At 47.1% G+C, this 23162-nt stretch overlaps 1 protein-coding gene across 1 annotated transcript in view; it reads right to left on the bottom strand.

The window, feature by feature from the left end:
• ADAMTS16 (ADAM metallopeptidase with thrombospondin type 1 motif 16) overlaps positions 1 to 23162 on the bottom strand; it is a 975864-nt gene that overhangs the window by 682834 nt on the left and 269868 nt on the right. Inside the window, exon 8 of the mRNA XM_086965269.1 lies at positions 4145 to 4250. Coding sequence (XP_086821395.1) covers positions 4145 to 4250 — 106 coding nt within the window. The remainder of the gene's footprint in view (positions 1 to 4144; positions 4251 to 23162) is intronic.

Below are 23162 nucleotides of genomic sequence, written 5' to 3'. Positions count from 1 at the left end.
GTGCCTGAGATCTGCTTGGCTGCCAACACTTCCTGGTTGGAAGTGTTGGCATCTGTTGTGTGATTCAGTTGAAATGAGTCACAAGCAAAAACATAATAAAAAAGAAAAGGGAATAGGGTAGAAACACCCTGACCCTTTAGGCCTCTTAGGGGGGTCCCTGCCCAAAAAATAGATTCGCGACTCCCACCGAAAATGACAAAAAAAATGAAGCGCAAGCTCCAGTGCTTTGTTTAATTAGGCCACCGGGTGGGTCAGGTCCCGCGGTCATTATTGAAATAATGATGGCACAGCCCCAGGGACTGCTACCTCCCCGGGGCTGAAGACAAAAGTAGGTTGCAATCTGACCTACCTAATTAATATTTATTACATAGGTCTCAAACTGTGACTGACCACCATGTGTGTAACGTCATTTAAATAAGGATTTTTTTTAAGCAGCTGATTTCCTTAAAGGAAACAGCACGCTTTAAAAAAATGTTTTCACTGAGGGTTGGCAGTGGACCCTGGGCTACTGCCCACGCTGGTCCTGGACCACTGCCTACTTTTTCAGAAAATTTCCCCTTAAGTTTTGTGAATGAATTACTACCGCAACATGAAAGGTACTAGCTTTTCTTTTTTTTTTTATTTCAGTAATTTTTTATTGAAAATAAAGAGCATATTTACATGGTACTGGGTGAAACACATGGGGAAAAGGAAGAAAAGAAGAAAGCGCCGGTGGGGGGGGGGGGGGGCGGGGGGGGGGGGGGGTTGTCAAGCATTGTATACATTGGCTTAAATTAGTTTGGCTCTTGACAGTCCATTCTGCAGTTTGTTACATCTTCTTCTCTCCGTTCTTGCACGTTGCAGTTTCCCCCCTTGTCTCTTTGCAAACCAGTATGGTTATCTTTCCGCCCCCCTGGTGATGTGAGGAGATAGAAGATCAAAAGAAGAAAGGTGTCTGAGTAGAGAGAGACGTAGGCGCATTATGTTGTTTAAGTAGGGTGCATAGGTGCGTTTTGTAGTATTGTCTGGTCTGAGTGTTTAGGGTGGCTTGTGAGAGGACAAATAGTTGTCTAGTGACAGCCATATCTCGCTCTTTTTTCCTGAGTCTCTTTGGCTGTTGGACGTTATGGTGTCTGCTCCCCTTAGGAAAATGACCCAGTTGAACCAGGCTTTAAAGGAGGCCTTTGCTGTGTCCTTCCAGTTATTCAACACCGTTTTGACCGCTGCTGTGAGCACGAGGTCAATCAGGTCTCTGTCATTTTCGGATGTTATGGAGGGGTCAGTGTATCCCAGAATTAGGTGGTGAAAGTCCATTGATAGTGTGGCTCCTGTCATGTCATTGATTAGAGTGATTATGGAGTACCAGAACTTCTTTGTTTTGGCGCAGTGGAAGAGGAGGTGTGCTAGGTCCCCCCTCTGCCTGTTGCAGTTCCAGCATGAGTCGGTCTCTCTGATGCCTATGTTGGCAAGCCGTGCTGGGGTCCAATAGGCTCTGTGTACTAGCCAGAATTTTGTCTGATCAAGGGTCGTTGTCACCTTTCTCCTTGATGTGGAGGACCATAAATCTGCCCTTTCCTTCTCGCTTAGCTCTCCCCCTGCCGCTTCTTCCCATTGGATTAAAGTTCTGTTATTCATTTTGGACTTTTTGGGGGTCATGGCTCTATATATGTGCGCTACCTGGTGTCCTGTGATGTTCAGGCTGTTAGCGTACTGTGTTATTGATGGGGTGAGCGTGTTTATGTTGGCTTTGGCTATTGCCACTCTTATTTTAAGGAAGTTATAGAGCTCTATGTTGTCGAAATTGTATTGTTGTCTGAGTTTGTCAAACGATGCCTGATTCCCAGTCTCCTGTAGCTGGCTAACCGTTGTTATGCCTTGCCTGTACCAGGTGTGCATATCCAGTGTTCTATTCCTGTACTTAATTCTGGGGTTGTGCCATAGCGACTCTAGCTGAGTTTGTCTGACGCTGATGTCTAGTAATTTGTCTAATTTTAGTAGGGCCAGTCGTGACTCAGAAATAAAGGGAGACGAGATAGAGAGAGCAGTCAGAAGCCTGGAGGACAAAAAAGCCCCTGGGCCCGACGGCTTCACAGCCAGGTTCTACAAACACTACATCACAACACTAAGGCCAGTAATGACATCAGTCTTTGAGAACTGCATACATAAAGGCCGCATGACGCCGTCAATGGCGGAAGCCAACATTATAGTGATCCCCAAAGAAGGCAAAGACGCACAACATCCGAAAAACTACAGACCAATCTCACTTATCAATGTGGACTGCAAAATATATGCCAAGATCCTTGCCACCAGGCTCAACACATACCTTCCATCCCTTATACACTGCGCACAAGTGGTATACCTGAAGAACAGGATGTCCCAAGACAATACAAGATTGCTGTGCCACGTAATCAACCACGCGGCCAAAAGCAACAACGCGGCGGTCATGATCGCCCTTGATGCGGAAAAAGCTTTCGACAGAGTGTCATGGCCCTACTTAGACCAATGTATGCAAAAATTCGGTCTGGGCCAACAATACAGGAAGATGGTAATGGCACTGTACAATGAACCCAAAGCCCGCGTGGTTGTGAATGGAGGCACATCGGAGCTACTAGATCTCAAAAGAGGGACGAGGCAGGGATGCCCGCTATCCCCAGCCCTCTTTCTACTAGCGATTGAACCCCTACTGAGCATGATCCGCTCAAACCCTGACATTAGAGGCATACCTATAGAGGGTGAATCCTTCAAGCAAGCTGCGTATGCGGACGATGTCCTCATTGTAACAGAAGACCCTGAGAGTTCCATTAAAGCACTAATGGAGACCATAGATCAGTTTGCGCAAGCATCGGGATACAAACTTAACAGAGAGAAATCTGAATGCAAACCACTGAATATACACACTAACAAGACGGTACTGGGGACCTCAGGTCTAACGTGGCAGAAGAAAGCCATTAAGTACCTGGGCCTCCTGTTTGAGAGAGACTTGCGGACCACAGTAGACCAGAACGAACAAGCAATCTTACACAAAATAAGGGAGAAACTAGAGGGATGGTCACCAAGATTTACAACATGGTGGGGAAGGGTGGAGACCATCAAAATGATGGTCACCCCTATGATCAACTACACGCTCAACATGCTACCACTAACCAACACACCTGACTTCCACAAGAAACTGGACAAACTACTAAACACATTTCTATGGAGAGGGAAGAAACCTAGAATAAGCCTTCAGAAACTCAGACTCCCCAAGGCTCTGGGAGGTCTGAACATAACGAACTTCAGAACTTTCCAAACAGCCTGCTTGGCAGCACAGGGTCTACACTGGATATCACCAAAGAACGATTACACCCCGGCCTGGCTCTCCCTAGAGCGGAGACTACTAGGAGGAATGGAACCCGTGGCACTACTCACAGCGACAAAACACCCCGCGATTAAACAGAACGCAATTCTAAGGTACTAGCTTTTCAATGACTTGTAACCGAAATGATGCTTGCAAACCAATGATATGTAAGGTACAGATTCAGAAACTGAAACACACCCCTTCCAAATACCGAATCGGTTTCCAATCGCAGTCCCATTTTGATGTAAAGTTTTATCTACTCCTACATTGGAATAGATAAGTAGGAAAACCCTTTTTTTTACATTTGTATTCCGATTAGGAGTGTTTGTGAACGTTAAAAAGGTTAGTACATCTGGCCCATATTTTATAATATACAGTATTTCACCACAGCATTCAACTCTGCACTGCAGTTTAGTACTGCTTATAACACCCTGAATATTCAGGTGCTGATTCATGGCAAGGAAAAAGTGTGTCAAACAGGCTCCTTTTTTAAAAGTACTTATGTGTATAGTGGTAACAAGGCACTATACGTGTAGGCCAGGAATGGAAAACAAAATCTTCCCTGGCAAAAAAAATCCAAAGCAGCACAACTCTGCAGTAAGCTGCAACTAGACTGAAACTATACTCACATCATAGGGTCATGCACCTACCTACCCGGTAGGTGTAGGTAGGTGCATGGTAGCTGAAAACAGCCCCCTATACTGCAGCTCACCAGAAAAATGTGAGAGTGGCAGAATGGTCAGTCCAGGCCAGCATATATAATTTTGCATGCAGTACACAAAAAGGACGCACTCTGCATTCAGCCAAATATAAAGGAAATAAACTCACTTATGTCCAGATTCGTGAGCGATAGTGAAGGCCAACCCAAGTCCAGTGTCTTCGTTGACTGTGCAGCTGCGATATTTACTACACATTCCGCTGATGGGGGCAAATCCTATGGTGAAAATACAAAGGAATTTGAACTTAGTGTACAGCATGGCTACTTTGTACATCCTAAATCAATATTTTTGTAGTCATATCCTTATTCTCCATGTCGATTTGCCAATAAATGTTCTAATTTATTTCAGAGATGTACCCCCATAATAAAAGTGCTGCTTCCTGAATATTGGTGAGTTGAATAATGGTTATGAAACATGGATATTTCGGCATCATTTTTGCTGTACCATTTGCTGGTTAAGTAAATTCTCCAAAGTCGATAAACAAAAGAAAAGAGCTATGGGGATATAGGGCTGCCATGCAGTAGATACATAGCAAATTAATAATTTATTAGTGAATGTTGAGAGTAATTGTGTTTTGTTAAAGCAACCATTGTATTGATGTCACCCATTGCCTGGCTCACTCTTCAGGAGAAGTAGTTACATTTATGTCAGAAACCTGTTCAGAGGGCCACTGGGCAAGCAGGAATTACTTGGCTCAACCATGGGTGGTGGACCTTTACTCCAGATTTCCTGAGCCCCCACCTACTATGGATCCTGAGCAATTAGCCAAGAACACCTTCAGCATTTGACTCTCAGTGGTAGCACGGGTTGAACAGTCCAAGGCTTCTCAAAGTTGGTGGGGGGTGTAGCCACAAGAGGGTGAACATAGGCTCACAACTAAAAAAACACAGCAGTGGCAATAAATGATTTTCCAATAAAATACTAGCTTTTATGAAAAAGGAGTATTTATATACAACTGCAAAGTAAAGTACGATATTCACAATTCACAAACAATTTACATAGTCCCCGGAGTTAAGGGCTCCAGTGTTTCATCGGTGGGTCCCTGAGTGCCACTCTACTCCATCTAGTGGATGTAGTTATTCCCCATTCATTATAGACAACATTAAGGATAATCCAGACTAGTACTCCTCTCAGGAGTCCCACTCTGACTCTTGATTAAATGTCAAACGTGTTCTAGCGCCACAGTGCTATTTGACAAGTCAGACCCCCTCGGCCCTCAGGCCTGAAAATCAACCTTACTCACACAAACAGCATCTGAGAATCTGGAGTCTCTGAGTGCACCTCCTTCACAGGTGCTGCAGCGGCGGCCTCCAGTAAATCTTTCACAAGTGGCCCAGGAGGGCTACGGTCGGGTGTCCTTGAGTTCCTCACACATGGTCCTGAAGCAGCAGCAGCTGGGGGTTTTCGATGCTCCTCTGTTATTGGAAAGTTCCTCGGGTTCCTTCTCACGGGTGGGGAGGGGGGTGAGATGATCCTTCTGCTGGTCCTCAGTCATGGCTTGGGTCTGCTCCGTTCACCACAGCGGCCTTCTTCCTCGGTCTATGATCTCAACCAGACTATGCTTCTTGCTTTGTCTCGTTGGCCTCCTCTGGCATACAGGGTTACTATTCCTCCTCTAAATACGGGCTACAGCTCATTCGGCAGAGAGCAAACTTCACGGATCCGCACCTGGCTTACAGGGGTGTCGACTTGATACCGCACAGGGGCTACAGCCCTATCAGCACTGCAGCAATCTAAGTGACTGCACTTCTTAACAAACAGGGTCACTGACTTGATACCACACAGGAGCTATAGTCCGATTGGCATAGCAGCAATCTTCACAGCAGCCCAACCTGACATACAGGGTGACGGACTCTGGACTGCAACACGAGCGATGACCCTTTTGGTGCAGCAACAATCATGGCTCACTTTACAGTGGCCCTCCTCTGGTATCACATGGGTCAGAGAATTTTTCCTGCAATCAGGCAGACACCCAACTGGGGGAGCAGCCCTCTCCTCACACCTTGCTATGGGGATCCACTCACCAGCATCCCTCCTCTAGACAGCGCTCCCTCAGAAGCTCTCCCTCACAGGGCACACTGGTCTTGGCAAGCAGGCAGGCACTGGTGCTTCAGGTTCAAAAGGCAGGTGGTCATGGATTCCCTGGTTGATGTCCCCTCACCTAGCTAGGGGGATCAGCAAGCCTTGGACCCCAGATCCTGGCCACAGGCAGAAGTCTTACAGAGCTTCTCCTCATCACGTCACCCAACTATCTGGTTGATAGTTGCAATTCTTGGGGTGTCAAGCTCCCCTTCATATAGTCTATTTTCAGACACCAAATGTGATTTAGAATCGAGTCTTTTAAGTTTATGTTGGGTGTCTGCTTCCTTGTGAAGTGTCCTCTCCCCTGTTCTCTCTCCCTCAAGAAAGCAATCTGTCACAGCAGATACAACTCCAAATCCGATAGTCCCTGCAACACAGGCACTGAATTAACCAGAGGTTCACACCTGGATGTCAACCATAGTGATATGTGTATCAAAAGGCTACCCACTCTTTATGCTTCTCATATTAGCCCCATCTCGTTCATGAGAAGTGCTCAGGCCCTTTCCAGTGACGTCTCTCTGAATCAAAGAGCACCCTTTAAGTGCAGGAGGAGCCTGGCTCTTCCTTCTTTCAGTGAGTCCCACCCAGCTTACAGGAATGCAGCAATAAACAAATCTGCCTAGGGAATTCCTCTCCCTCCTCTCTTCATTATCCTCCATTTGGCCTTGAGATTTCCAAAATGCTCCCAAGAGTCTTCTGTGTACTGTACCATTTGCAGGCACACATACACTCGGCACATACATAGAGCATACATGAGCTACATAGCCCTACATCATTTATGTGTAGTACCATTCACAGGCACACACATACCCAGCACACGTGTCCCACAGATGCACTGCCCAGCACTACACCCCAAACCGATGTAGGCCAAAGATCAGTTAAGCTCACAGCAGCTGAATTTGATGAGTGAGCCTCTAGGCCTCACCGCAGTGACACATGTAACTACACGGTATGCTGGCCCCACAGTGCTAGAGCTGCTTAACTCCTGGCAAAGGCAATAGCTTTTCGCCACTATGAGAGTAGCGACTTGAGCGCCCCTCCTCGCCCAAAAAGAGTAAAAATCTGTGAGAAAGGCCTATGTCATGAGACACATGCATGATCCTTGTTTGCCCATGACAACCATGACATGACAAATCAGTATTAGAGTTTCAGACATGAGTACAGTTAGGGTATTCTAGGAAGGGGTGCATACCATCAGCATACAAAGGATTTTCAGTCCCAGCTCTTTAGAAGTGTTAATCTCATACATTGTGTGAACAATCTCTGCAATAATGTGTTATTATATCCAGAAGTCACATTTATATTTAATAATTTTTTCTCACAGTTGCCATGCTTGTATTATGCTGTGTTGGATTGTCCTACAAGTGTTTGCAACCAGTTATGCACTGTACTCTTTTAAATGCCTGCTGCAGTTGTAAGTAAACAGTTAGCAATTCATGAATAAAGAGTGAAAGGCTGTCATTTTCCCATATGATTACATTAGTTGAAAGCATTAGTCCTTTTTTTAGGTCTGACTTGACAGCGCAGATGTACTACAGAGAGGGCTTTGGTTCTGCCCACATTTTGATGGGCCAGAATACATGTTTTGATTGGACAGAAATTGTGCGCTTCCACAAAAAGTGCTTACCCTCCAAGAGCTGCAATAATTTGATAAACTAAGTGTGTGAGCCAGAGAAATTTATCAAGTCTCGCTTTTGTGTTATCACAAAGCTTACCCTTTAGGTCAAACACATTCTGATGCAATGGTATTAGTCCAAGATAATTATGCTGTTCCTTCTACTCTTGCAACAGCATAGCTGGGAGGGAGGAGTGCAATCAGGAGAAATGTGGTGCTGTATTTCTGTACCATGCAAAAAAAAAACAATTGATGGACGTAATGATGGACAATGCAAACATTCACCACCAGTCACAAGGATCTGGGTTTAATCCATCATTCTTTTGTTCACCACACCACCCCGGTTTGGACCCAACCATATGCAAATCAGTCTTGACCCTGTTCCTTGTGGGAACAGTCCAGCCCAAACTGCCAAGCCAGATCCTCCCTGGACCGGAAACAAGCATCCTGGGACCGGTTTCAGGGCATCACCCTATATCAACCAGGCTAGCTTGAATCCAGTAGTGTAGTGAGCACGGGACCCACATCTGGGCATACCCTTTCCACTTAGGGCGACATATGCAAAAGAAACAATTGATGGACGAAATGCTGGACAATGCAAACATTCACCCCCAGTCAAGAGGATCTGGGTTTAATCCATCATTTTTTTTTTCTCAACACACCACCCCAGTGTGGACCCAGCCATATTAAAATCAGTCTTGACCCTGTTCCTTGTGGGAACAGTCCAGCCCGAACTGCCAAGCCAGGTCCTCCCTGGACCGGAAACAAGCATCCTGGGACCGGTTTTAGGACATCATCCTTCATCAGCCAGGCTAGCTTGAATACAGTGGTGTAGTGAGCATGGGACCCACGTCTGGCATACCCTTCCCACTTAGGGCGGCATATGCATGGGTGCAGGGTCAAGACTGATTTGTATATGGCTGGGTCCAAACTGGAATGGCATGGTGAGCAAAAAAACGATGGATTTAGGCCCAGATATCTGTACTGGGATGAATGTATGACATTGTCCTGCATTCTGTCCATCCACTGTTCTTTTTGCATTTGTCACCCGAGTGGGACGGGTATGCCCAGACATGGGTCCCATGCTCTCCATGCCACTGGAGTCAAGCTTTCCTGGCTGATGAGGTCTAAAAGCCTGAAACCAGTCCTAGGATGCTTGTTTCCAGGCCAGGGAGGACCTGGCCTGGCAGTTCGGGCTGGACCATTCCCATTGGGTGCAGGGTCAAGACTGGTTTGCATATGGTTGGGTCCAAACTGGAATGGCATGGGGAGCAAAAAACGATGGATTTAGGCCCAGATCTTTGTACTGAGGTGAATGTATGACATTGTTCTGCATTCTGTCCATCAATTGTTCTTTTTGCATTTGTCACCCGGATTGGGACCGGAATGCCCAGACATGGGTCCCATGCTCTCCATGCCACTGGAGTCAAGCTTTCCTGGCTGATGAGGTCTAAAATCCCGAACCAGTCCTAAGATGCTTGTTCTAGTCCAGGGAGGACCAGGCCTGGCAGTTTGGAATGGACTGTTCCCATTGGGTGCAGGGTCAAGACTGATTTGCATATGGCTAGGTCCAAACTGGAATGGCATGGTGAGCAAAAAAATGATGGATTTAGGCTCAGATCTCTGTACTGGGGTCAATGTATGACATTGTTTTGCATTCTGTTTATCAATTGTTCTTTTTGTATTTGTCATCCCGAGTGGGACAGGTATGCCCAGATGTGGGTCCCGCGCTCTCCATGCCACTGGAGTCAAGCTATCCTGGCTGATGAGGGCTGAAAACCCGAAATCGGTCCTAGGATGCTTGTTTCCAGTCCTGGGAGGAACTGGCCTGGCAGTACGTGCTGGACTGTTCCCATTGAGTGCAGGGTCAAGACTGATTTGCATATGCTTGGGTCCAAACTGGAATGGAATGGTAAGCAAAAAAACGATGGATTTAGGCCCAGATCTCTGTACTGGGGTGAATGTATGGCATTGTTATGCATTCTGTCCATCAATTGTTCTTTTTGCATTTGTCATCCGGAGTGGGACAGGTATGCCCAGATGTGGGTCCCACGCTCTCCATGCCACTGGAGTCAAGCTATCCTGGCTGATGAGGGCTGAAAACCCGAAATCGGTCCTAGGATGCTTGGTTCCAGTCCAGGAAGGATCTGGCCTGGCAGTTCGGGCTGGACTGTTCCCATTTGGCGAAGGGTCAAGACTGATTTGCATATAGCTGTGTCCAAACTGGAATGGCATGGTGAGCAAAAATGGATTTAGGCCCAGATCTCTGTATTGGGGTGAATGTAAGACATTGTTCTACAGTCTGTCCATCAATTGTTCTTTTTGTTTTCTGTCCCAGCCACCTTCCCCTTTCCTTTCCATTATCAACTTCAGAGGTAGCTCGTCTCCCCAGACTGAACACAGACATGTGATCCACCCTGGTTCAAATCCTCCCAGCTGTCAATAACTGGGCAGGGCAGGGCAGGGCAGGGGCCACACCGGCTGTCGGGCTGGCACGCAGGGCCTTCCGCCCTGGAGCCGCTGCTCGGCTGCGAGGAAAGGTCAGGCCTGGGCGGCCTCTGAGGCCTGCCCTCCTCTCTCCGCCCTGTCTGCCGCTTCTCTCAAAGGCTCCATCGTCCAGGACGGCACCGGATCTTCTGCATGTAGGAGCGGGCGGGGCACTTTAAGGGGGCTGGCCTGGCAGCGGGGGAGTGCTGGGACACCCGCACACTGAGATACCGTGGGGGCAGAATGGGGGGTCTCTTTCGTGGCCCCGGACCTCTTGGCAGAATGTGGGGTAGTACAGCTGTAGAGCATGGGGGTCGAACTGCACCCCAGTATTGCTGGTCTGGGGACACTGCCTAAAATGAGTGGAGAGTGCAAGGCGCACAGTGACACCCTGTGTAGTTTGGTGGGTCATTGTGCCGAGGTCAGAGATGTGGGGGGCAGACACAGCACTAAACACCACAAAGTGAGTTGAAGCGGGTCCTCTCCCCGCCGCCGTCCATGGCACGTACATACCGCGATGCAGACACAGGTTGGTAGGAATGTCTGGGAGTGCAGACACGAGAACACCATGGGCTGAGGGGGCCGTGCAGGGGGTGCATATAGTCAAGCGCTGCTGCAATTTGATATCAGAGGGGCGCCTTGGAGCATCCCTTTACGAATGGCTGTCCCCCCGGGCCTGTTACATACATTGTGTGTGTCCGGATGGATAGTTATACATGCTCTGACTTGTGGGGCGGGCGGTGGCACCTCCAGTATACTTGAAGCCCATTCATTGCCAGATGCGCTTCTTGCGCGCCCGCCACTGCCCCATCCTGAGGCCGCGGTGTCAGGGGCGGCGCGCGCTAGCACCGCCCGGTATATTATCGCACGGTCTGTGCTCTGGCAAAGGGTTACATAGGGTAGACTACAGATTTAAAGTGGGCCGAGCCGGCGTCTGGTGTGGCTCTAGCACAAGCCGAGCCATCCAAAGATTCAACATGTAATTTCCGAGTCTCTCAGTTAAGTACACATATTTTATTACCACACTGAGTAGCATTTATTGAAAGCAATATTTTTTAAACATGAAGCCATGCTCAAAAATCAAAAATCAACCCATGCTCTGACAATGTTGCCACTAGTTAACTGTGAAGGGATATTAATTTGTAATACTTATACACAAGGGAGGTATTTGCACAGCACAGATCCTAGGCTGAATTACTTTTGCTTGGTGAAAAAAAATGGTGCATAGTAAAGTCATTTTGCCGTGAATTACACTTACATTGTCTCAAGACGCTGGAGTCATTTTGCCGTGCATCACACTTAGATCAAGTAGGTATGCCAGGATATGAGCCCAGGTTTCCTGGTTACACAGTGTGTAATTCCGAGGGTCCCTTCTGCACTCTCGCGGTGTGGCAGTCCCTCACTAGCTCACTCCTGTCGCTTTAGTTAGTTTGTAAATGACAAAGCCTTTTATTCATTTGCATCAGTGCATAAACAAGCACTTTGTACTTATAGTCCATGGTTATAAGAAGCAAGGCTGGCAGTCTCTTTTACAGCCAACCTTGCTCATCGTATGCAAGGACTATACGTTCAAAGTGCGTGTTTATGCACCGATTGCAGGTTTTAAAAACAAATGAATAAAAGGGATTGTCATTTACAATGCCAATAGCTCAAACTTTAATAATGCGAGACCTATTGCATTGTAAATGCTTCTTCTGCATGCAAGCGTTCAGGACTCTTGCTATTCTGTGCTGCTGTCAGAGCTGTACTTGTGGTAAGTAACTGAGGGAGGCTTACACTGATGCAGTCAATTCTGTACATATGTTGAGTTCATGACAGAAGCTTGCTTTGCACCAACCCTTCCGATCATGTGATGTATGCATCGAGGTAATGCACGACTGTGATCAGTGCTGTACCTGTGGTGTCTATCTGCTAATATCTTGCACGATCAGACTAGTCCTGTGCTGAGGATGTGCCATGTCTATTTTTGTCATGGTGATCAAACCCGTCCCCTAATCTTGCCCTGTCCCTCCTACAAGAGAAGAACCAAACCACAATTAGTACCAGGCTTCACCAGAAAATACTGGGGAATCCGAGATTCACACATACACAGAAGTATACACTGTTGCCATAAGTGTGCATGTGTGCATGCATGCGCATGATTTTGCTATTGTGTGTATGTTTGTCAATGTTAGAGAAAGAGCTGAAAGCGTGCATTCTTCTATAAAGGCTGCCTGTGAATGGAGCTTGCACTGCTCATAGACACTCTATATTGGTGTGTTTGAACAAGTAAAGCTAGCACTGCATGTGTCTGTACTGTACAGGGAGTTTGTGTGTCAGCAATGGGCAAAAGGCGGCATGTAGTATGGAAGAATCTGCATGTACTTTACAGACTCTCCATAGGAGCTAAAAGGACACTGCTACCTATGCTTTATGCTTGCACTGCTGCACCCTTTGCTTAACTTGCCCGGCGCACAAGGAAGCTTACCCTGCAGCTATGCATGCGTTGCTAGCTATGTTTGGGTAAATGAAGCTTGCATTGTGGCTGAATGCACTGCTTTAGTATAGTTTTGAATGTGTGTCTGGATGTGAGGAAGGTCCACAGTGCTGCTTGAACTTGATGCTTGCACTGCTGCCTAAATGGTGATGCGTGCCGTAGAAGCATATATGGTGTTGCATTGCTGTACCAGCATGCATTTAGTAGGTTTTTGCAATCCTTCTACCGATGTTCTACCTAAACTGTGCGCATGAGGGAAGCTTGCAAGGCTTCAGCTAGTACTGTTCCTCCACTGAGCACGTAAAGCGTGTCTGGCAGTTCTACCTTTGATGCTTCCTGAGGGAAGTGTACTGTTCTAGGCGAGGGGTGTTTGCGTTGCAACTTTCTGTACTACAACTACACTACATGCGCGGGGGGATCTTGCACCGCTGCTTCATGTGCGGAAGTTGTGCTGAGCGATCAAGGAGGCCTGAGTGCTGCTGCCCATAGGTCTGTGGAGGGTCCCTTTTTGAGTAAAACTTGCACTTCAGCTTCTTGTACAGTCTCTAATCATGTTTTGAGTGTCCAATTGAAACCCCAGACCTTTTACTGTCCATAATCCAAATAAATTGTTTCTGTCAGCGTTCAGATTTAAATTAAAAACCTTTTCTGATGGTGAAGAATAAAACAAGAGAGGTTAAATGGGTCTCAGAAGCCACAGAGATGGAGCGATGCAAGGAAGGAATTACACACCCAATTTGGGTAGATAGGAAAGCCCTCACACACCAACCTAGTCAGTGTCATGCTTCATCATAGGGCCACACCAAAAGAGGCCGAGTGCCTCTTTGGTGTGCTACGACGCCAGAAGACTGCGGAGCTGGTTGTGTGAGTGGGCGTGCAGTGAGGTATATAGATAAAAGTGCCTAAAGAGTATCTCAAAACAAAAAAAAATTTATTGGTAGATCCCCAAGACACTGTTAAAAAGTTCTTATGTGTCTGAATTTACAGCCAAAGGTAATGGTTTGGTTTAATTCAGAAATTACATTAAGTCAGTCAACATGTTTCAGCCTTTTACAGTGGTGTTAATTTACCTAGGCATTCATCAGGACTAGTGTAAACCCCGGCGGTATGGACTCTCTAATCGTCCACCCTAACCAGGGGACGTGAAAGTGAAAAAGTAAAAAGTGTAGTAAAGTGCAAAAAAAGGGGGGGGGGAAGGAAGAGCAAATAGTCCGTTCCTAAAAAACTCCTGATTTAGGAGTGTTTCTGCACTTTAGGTTATGGCGCTAGCTGCACCATGGGTCTCGGGAGGGGGGTAGGAGCATACCTGGCACACCGCCCTCAACGCTCGCCACCCGCTAAGCACCTAGCTTAACCTCTGAACCGGACCCCTAGGTGCTTAGCGGGTAGCACTGGTACACACCTCTAGTGCCTAGTTCTAAAGTTTTGTCCTTCTAGGTCAGCCGGAAGGTTCCTTAATAACTAACTTTGTAACTTTTACGCACCATTGACTTTACATTGGTATATGCGTGCACTTTCCGCACTGCACCCGAGTCCCGTGGGCCTTTCCCGACTTCTTCACTGTTAGTCCCGAACATCTCCACCGATTCCCCAGGCCCTAGGCCTACTTCCTTTCAGCTAGGTGGTTCTTATACCACTATTTTAGTATATGGTTTAGGTGGCCCCTAGGGCTCATCCATATTGTGCAACTTTTGTATATTTAAACTGTGTTTTGTTTTAACGCATTTGCTTCTGTGCTCATAAAGAGTATAGGGGATTTTGTAGTAAATAAATATATATATATTTTCAATATATATCTGTGTGGTGTCCTTTCATTTGGTATTCAAGGGGATTGTGTATGGTAAAACAACTTGCTTCACTTGCCTTTACAGAGTTTAGCCTAAGACTGCTTTGTCCACGCTACTAGGATAGCTGGTCTATAAGGTTGACTTACAACCAATCATCATAAGGATTGCTTGGCATGGTACAAGGTGATCACTAGAACTAGTGAGCATCATATACCAGGCCAACTTCTCACAGTAGCTTCAACTTGCCCTCTTATCCATTGGTCTGTTATTGTACCATTCACATTTTTCTACCCCTGAATTTTCCAAACAGGAATGGGTCAGCCTATTTCAGCCACTGGCTAACATTTCTGTGGGTGACATCAACAGGCTCCTTCAAAAGGAGCACATCCGCACACATGTAGTTTCCCTAAGGGACAAGGACTACCAGGGCCTGTCGCAGAACGATCAAAGGGCTTCAGCCCCCCCACCCCATTGTGTGTATCAGCCCGGGCTGAGACAGCTTCCCGGGCGCACACACAGCTGCACCGAGTACTTCACAAGTCTTTAAAAGACCATTAGCATGTTAATGAGGCTTTGTTGTTTTCCCCCCTTTCTTAGAGCCTCTGCATCTCCACTCTGCCTATTGCTGGAAGAATTTAGCCCCACCCTAAAAAAAATTCTTAGCCCCATCCCCCGCCCCCCTCCTGAAATTTGGCTCTAGTTGCGCCTCTGACCAGGGTAATGTATGTTTTTGGAGACTGAAAAATATTAGCTTTCCTATTTGTTTTAGTCATTTTTAGGTCTCGCCTGAGCCAGTGCATGTGGCGCTCTGCGAGACATTTAGTTAGTGGGTTTTGAAAGTGCAAACACAGGTTTGCTGGCCTCAAGCTTGTGATTAGAGGCTTGTGCACGTGCGAAGCCGCCATCTGTCTTTCCTCCATCAAGGGTCATTAGGTGCATCGCGGTCACTTTCACTTTCACGGCCGTGCGGACTATGCTTGTCATAAGCGGCACGTGCACCCGGGTTCTGCTAAGTGTGTCTCTTGTCTGTGCAACTGAAATTTTAGATGTCTGGCAGAGGATTAAAGCCTTTCATGTTTATGTTATGTTATGTTATGTTATTTATTCTTTTGTATAGCGCTCGGCTACTCAAAAAGAGTGTCCCGGCGCTTACACTGTGATTATAATCTGTTCACTATGCTTGTTTGCAAAGGTACCTTAAAAACCAGTCACCCGTAAAGCTTAAATGTTGAGAGCTTTTAGTGCCATTGTTAGATGAGTCTCTTGCCGAAATGACGGTAGGGTTTCCGAATCTTGATTGTTTTTTTTTTTCAGTTGGGGTTTTATTTTGGTTGCGAAGGATGGGATTGCAAAATTTTAAGACTACTTTACCTGGATTTTGACCACGGGGTGTGCAAGTAAACTGTCCACAGACCACCTAGACGTGACTACAACTCTGCAAAGAGCATAATCTAGTTTGCGTGTACCTGCACACAGCACCGTCCTCCATTCCATCTGCTGGAGTCCTGTCACAGAATAAGAGTACAGCGTGAAATGTCTGCCACACAGTCACACACACTTCCTGTGCACAGCCCAATACACTAATGCAGAGCCCGCAGAGTGCAGAACGTGTAAGCGGGAGTGCATGGCCGCCAGTCACAGGCAGACAGACCTGTGCTTGCGAGGTGCAGCTAGGCAGTGTGATGCAAGCCTGGGTGGACACTGCGCTGCGAGGGCCCAGCAGCCTCCATGCCGGCGCTACACACAACACCCACTTAAAGGACACATGAATCTATGTTTCCTATTATTTGGCATTTGTGCAGTGCACTGGCGCCTTTACAAAGGTGTAGTTTGGCCATTCCTTCGAGCCTAAGCAATGGGGCGCTGGGGCCATAGAGGGGCAGGGGAGTCCAGAACCCGGAGGTCAATTTCGCAAAGTTCAGGATGGGTGCAGGTACCTGATTAGCAAACCACCCGTGGGCGGACCATTTCCTACTGGGTGATAAACAATTGACATTCTTCAAATGTTTTCTGTAAATCCAAGCTCCCTATTCTGCTTAATGCCTTCAGGAGGGGCGTGGGGAGGGGCGGGGTGTGTGTTCTGCCCAAAGTTGCCGCCAAGGTCTCCTCAGCTCCTCAGATGTACAGACCTGTTGGTCTGCGATCGCCCTTCCACCCCCTCCTTCCTGCCGCTGTCAGTTCCACCCGTGGTCTTTTCACCCATGTGCCCAGAGCTGATAATCTAAGTAACTGGGGGCCACAGCTCTGCCACGGGCCAGATCAGACCCCCTTTGCAGCTGGGTGTGAGGGTTGTATCTGTAGTAATGGTGCCCTGCTCAGGGTCGCCTTCCAATCTGAACCGGTACGTCCCATAGAGCTAAGGTGGTCTCGCCGGACACAGTCCTTAAGCCCAGTGTGGGGCCTCCTGCCAGTCTTCAAGCAGTGGTGTCATGTGGGTTCAGACCTGTGTGCCCCTAACTGCTCACAGCCTCTCTCTACACAGGCGTGCCACAGACTCTCCCCATTTCAGCCTGCAGTCTCCTCTCAGGCTGGCACAGCTATGCATTTAGGCTCAACGGTCTCCTCGCGCTCGCTCTGCCTGGCCCTCTCCTTATAGCACTACCCGGCCCTGTTCTTATTTCAGTCCCTGGGTCTCCTCACGCTAGCCCTCCTCCTTATTTCAGTCCCGCTGTCTCCCCAAGCTTGCACTACTAGGCCATCTCATTATGGCACTGCCCGGTCTGGTTCTTATTCCAGTCCCGCTGCCTCCTCTTCACTTTCACAAGTGCCCTTCATTTCTGTGTCACACCCCCCCTTCTTACTCTGACATACTACTACATTTCTAATCACTAGTCTCCACGCATACTGCCCTGTCCTCGGTTCACTCCAACGCTACCACCCTTTTTTTCCTTCACATTCTCCTCTATTTACAATCATCCTCTTCTCTCCTCTTTATCCACACACTGACCAGCTTCACCTTAGGGCTGAATTCCTTTTCTCTGTTCTCACCCCTGCCTCCTCTTCACCCTGGAACTGACTTCCTAAACAATTATTAGGTCCCAAACGCGAGACCTATTGGCTATGCCAATGCTTGTTTTATATTGCCTAGGGACCGGCAGCTCCCCCAAATCAACATTCTAAAAAAAACAGGGAAAGAAGCCTTGACGAAGACAAAAGGCTGGCAGTCAACACCCTATCGATTGACACTGGCATTGTTTGTTTACTGTGGCACGCACAGAGTCAGGCCTCCCTAGGCCAGAGGTCTTCAATCTGTGGGGCGCGACCCCCAGGGGGGTCGTGGAGTCCTGGGAAGGGGGTCGCAGATTCTGCCAGAGTGCAGTTCCTGGCGTCAGGCTGATGGAGGGTGCTCACGGCGGAGGCCGCCTAATTCACACCGAGGTGTGAAACACATCAAAGCCTCGTTAACAAGTAAAGGTCTTTTAAAGACCTGTGATAGTACTCTGGTGTGCCTTTGTGTGTGCCCAAGCTGTTTCAGCTGGGCTGACATACACGAGCTGTTGGGGGGGGGGGGGGCTGGGGGAGGAGGCTGTAGTCCTTTGAGTTCAATGGACTTAGCTGTGGGTTTATTTTTAGTTTTAACGTTTTATATAGCACTAGTTTAGTAGGTATCAGAGCGCTTTACAAATACACAGTAAACAGCAGAAGGACATTACAATTATTGGTTCAAGTCCCACGAGCCCTCATACCTGGCGCCTGTGCAGGAGAAATGTGGCTGAGAGTCTGTTCTTCACGGTGAGATGTTTTCACAGCTGGCTGCTACCCCCCCCCCCCCCCCCCCCCAAGCAGGGAGGCCCAGGGATGCCCTGCCATGAGAGAGGAAGAAGGAAGAAGAAGCAGAGAGATACTGACCCCCCATGAGAGATGCACAGACAAGGTGGGTGAATGAATGATTGGTGGATGGATGGATGTAAGGGTGGACGGATGAAGGATGTATGGATGGATGAAAGGGGCTGTATGGATAGACGGATGGAAGGATGAAAGGGTGGACGGATGTGTGAAAAGGTGGGGGGATGAATGATGAGTGGATGGATGTAAAGATGAAAGGGTGGATGGATGGATGATGGATGGATGTGTGAAAAGGTGGGTGGATGGATGGATGAAAGGGTGGATGGAAGGATGAAAGGGTAGTTTGGATGAGGGATGGATGTATGGATGGATAAAAGGTTGCATGGATTAATGATGGATGGATTTTTGAAAAGGTGGGTGGATGAGTGATGGGTGAATGGATGGATGTAAGGGTGGATGGATGTAGGATGGATGGAAGGATGAAAGTGTGGGTGGATGGATGAAGGATGGATGTATGGATGGATAAAAGGTTGCATGGATGAATGATGGATGCATGGATGGATGTGTGAAAAGGTGGGTGATGAATGATGGATGGGTGGATGGATGGATGAAAGGGTGGGTGGATGAAGGATGGATGTATGGATGAAAGGGTGGATGGATATATGGATGGAATAATGAAAGGATGGATGAAGGATGGATGTATGGATGGAAGGATGAAAGGGTGGATGGATGAAAGATGAATGTATGGATGGATAAAAGGTTGCATGGATGAATGATGGATGGATGGATGTGTGAAAAGGTGGGGGATGAATGATGGATGGGTGGGTGGATGGATGAAAGGGTGGGTGGATGAAGGATGGATTTATGGATGAAAGGTTGGATGGATATATGGATGGAATAATGAAAGGGTGGATGGATGAAGGATGAATGGAAGGATGAAAAGGTGGATGGATGAAGGATGGATGTATGGATGGATGGATGGATAAAAGGTTGCATGGATGAATGATGGATGGATGTGTGAAAAGGTGGGTGGAAGAATGATGGGTGGATGGATGGACGGGTGGATAGGTAAAGGATGGATGTATGGATGGAAGGATGAAAGGGTGGATGGATGATGGATGTATGGATGGATAAAAGGTTTCATGGATGAATGATGGATGGATGGATGGATGTGTGAAAAGGTGGGTGGGTGTGTGGATGGACGGGTGGATAGGTAAAGGATGGATGTATGGATGGAAGGATGAAAGGATGGATGAAGGATGGATGTATGGATGGAAGGATGAAAGGGTGGATGAATGAAGGATGGATGGATGTGTGGAAGTGTGGGTGGATGAATGATGGATGGATGGATGGACGTGATGAGGTCTAACAGGCGCATTTATGGTTGTCGATAGTTGTTTATGATGAGGAGTACCAGTTTCTAGAATCTTTTGTCGGAAGGGGGTCCTTACGCCTAAAAAGGTTTTACAAGGGGGTCTCGGCATCAAAAAGTTTGAAGACCTCTGCCCTAGGCGCACGTTTCATGATGCTTTTCCGCAGACCGTTGGTTTTCCCAGGCATGATGCGGCTTTGGTGAACGAATGTACCTTGATTCTCATAGGGTCTATTTGTTTGTGCTTTCGAGGACGCAGCTTGGTGATAAGTGCATCGTGAGGTAATACGGCGGAGGTTAATTAAGGGTATGAAAAAACAAATATCATGTTTATTTCTCTGTGAGCAAACACTAAATACAAACCATATGATCGTTTCTAGAACACCGCAATTAGATCCAAATTAGCGAGTCCGTGTTTCCAAGCAGACATCAGGCCTCTTACCTCGTGACCGTTTTCACACCCTTCGCCCACAAACAAACGGATCGGGCTCTTAAATGTCAGTCTGATGAAGAATAATCTCTTAAGTAAACTCTAGTGAGGTCTTTGTTTTATGATCCTATAAGCTGATTAGTTACCCCTCGTCAGCCGAGGGCAAGCCGCTATATACAACTTTAAATCTATATGATACGTCTTGGCATTGCAGGGGTCCGAGGTTAAGTAAGACACAAACAGTAAAATGCAAGGGCCACTAGAAAGAATTAGGGTTGGAGTTTTGACAAACATGAAAGTCAGCATTGAAGTCAAGGTTTCTCCATTACCCCCTGGGATTGTGTACAAATTCCGCTAGCTCTCTTTGAAACGTGGAAGTATAACACTGCAAATGGTGCACATGTTAAGAGAGCGTTTAGGATAGATGTGCCCAGGGCATGGGCAGCGTGGGCAGCTGCCCAGGGCCTCGCACTCAGCCCACCAGCATGGGGCCCGAACCGATCGTGTGCCCTATTGTTTCCCTGTCTCCTTGCAATTAGGGTCTATTGGAGGGTCCCCTCCATGGGCCTCTCAGGGATGGTGTCTGGAGACCTAGAGGAGGGAGCCGCTTCCCCTTGTCCCAATTGCAAGGAGACCCATTCACAGACACTGTGGGAGGCCCATTGTACAGGATTTTAGTGCCCCCACAGTGTTGACTCTCAGCTCCCAAGCAATTCTTACACCTATCAGGCTGGAGGTGTGAGAGTTGCTTATGGGCTGAAAGTTAAAACTCTGGGGGCCTAAAATCCTGTACAATGGGCCTCCCGCGGTGTCTCTGAATGGTTTTCTTGCAAGGGGTCACTTAAGTAAATTAGAAGGGCCTCGCTTTATTACCGTAAAATTGTCACCTGCTAGACACTGCCGGGTGCTGCCATCATAGAATGCTGATAGCTCCAACACTACAGAGTCCTAATCCAGTGGTTCTTAACATTTTGACTTCTGCAGATTCCCACTGAATCACTACTGGTGACTGGGGAACCTACACCAAATCAATTTGTAAGATGTCAACCTCAAACTGAAGAACAGAAACAAGCATATATGAAACGAATACACAAAGAAAGCATTTTACTGAATTAATTCACAAAAAAATTTGAACATTGAAATTTGAATGGAATGGTTACTGCGTTTTAAAAATATAGTTTTATTTGAAAAAGAGGATGCGATATGCTAGTCTCTAGCACAGCGATGTAGCTATCTTTTGCTCCTAATGCAAACTGTCTTGTTGTGGGCACACACCAGTGCATACTTGATTCTATTTGCTGTACCTGCGCTGCTCTTACGACTCAAGCTAAGGATACCAATTTAATTTGTAGATTCTAGTTTTAAATTTCTTTATATTTACAGAGCATTTTAAAGCTTTCAATTGAGATTTGTTCTTAATGTACTATATTACTCTCTAATAGTATTTCATTTTCGAAAGAGTCACGGATCTTCAGGAGTCCCCAGACCACAAATTATGAAACACTGTCCTGGTCCACAGCTTCTGCATCTTTCTTTCTCATGCCTCTCTGGGATATGTGGATTGGAAAAAGAAAGAGAGAGGGAGAGGCTGTGAACAGGGCACATAGGAGCTTTCTGTCCTCCCTCCTACAGGATCACTGTGTCCCTGGAGCCTCCGAAGCAGGGAGGGTGTAGTTCTTTTCAGCTCCTGGTTCTCCCTAGCTCAGCAAAATGATGAAAAGCAGTTTGGCTGAGCTCAGGGACAAGCTGAGCACAGGCACAGACAGGCCATGACTTCAGCCTCCTTTCACAACTGTTGCTGTGCATGTTCAACATTTAACAGCCATGGCCCTGTGCACCGCTGTAACTGCTGAACATTCACAGCAAGAGCGGCAAAAGGAAGATGATGTTTGTATATTGCTTTATAATATACTTTAAAAATAAACTCACATCTTCAACATTTGCAAACTCTTGAAACTTAGCACAATGGTGGATCTATAGGGAGGTCTGCACTGGCCAACCTCAAGAGTCATCATAATATTTCTCAATTGTTGCTTATGCTATTATTTTTCGGTCTTGCTCTTTAGTTGTTGGTAAGTAAATACTTATTGTGAACAATACACCTGCTTAATGCAGATTTTGGTTGAATCCGTTGATTGTCATTTGTTCACTTTTTAGGTCTCGCTGAGCCAACGCGCATGCGTTGATCTGTGAGAGTTAAATAAGGGCTCTCAAAAAAGCTCCCAAAGTCTGCAGGCGAATCGGGCACAGTGCATGTGCGCCGGGCGCACGCACCATTTGTCTGCCTGCAGCCTTTGGGAGGACTTCTGTGGCCACTTTGATGTTCTCAGTGAGCCGCGCGGCCACTGAGAACATCAAAGCGGCCGCGAAAGTGTTAGTCTATTGCCGGCACACACTGTGGTTTCTTCCCCTGTAAAGCACCCTAGCAAGTAATCTTCACTGTTTTTTTGTATTTTTTACTAGTTTTATGTATTTTTTTTTTAATCATTGATCATCTCTTGACATTCCGCACCACAAGTTCTTCTGTAAAACTCTGCCCGTGCATCAGCTGTCTTTATTCTGCTGCACAGAGCGAATTCCCCGAGTCACGTTCAGCATTATTTTTGCTCTTGCAGTGTAAGCGAAATGATTAGTAAACTACCCCCGCCCTCATATCTCGGTTCAATTTTCCTGTGCTTTGCTGCTCTTATCTATTGGGGTTCAATAAACTTGGGTTTGCCACCCCCATTGTCCTCTTGCGCTTCTTTTATCATTCCCCTCTTGCTGCCCCCGGTGTCGGCTGCTGGGCTCGACAGAAGAATCCAGACTACACGCGGCTCTAGCCCGCCAGACAGCATTTACGATGGAAATCTGTTGATTTTATTGATTTTTTTCTTTCTTGTGCTCCAGATCCCTCTGCATTTGGAGTTAAGGTCTCTGGCAAGCAAGAGTTTAAGGATTACCATGGTAACGCTCAGAAAAGGCACGCGGCAGAGGAGTGCTTTGCCGCCAATATTGCTGAGAGGCCTCTCAGATGATCCGTAGCTTCATGGGCTAATTGGAGAGGGAATACAGCTGATTTGCGACAACCTTTCGCATATCAATTCTGTCCA

Source organism: Lissotriton vulgaris, chromosome 4_1, assembly GCF_964263255.1.
Source record: "Lissotriton vulgaris chromosome 4_1, aLisVul1.2, whole genome shotgun sequence".
NCBI lineage: Eukaryota > Metazoa > Chordata > Amphibia > Caudata > Salamandridae > Lissotriton > Lissotriton vulgaris.
This window is presented reverse-complemented; position numbering and strand designations above follow the sequence as displayed.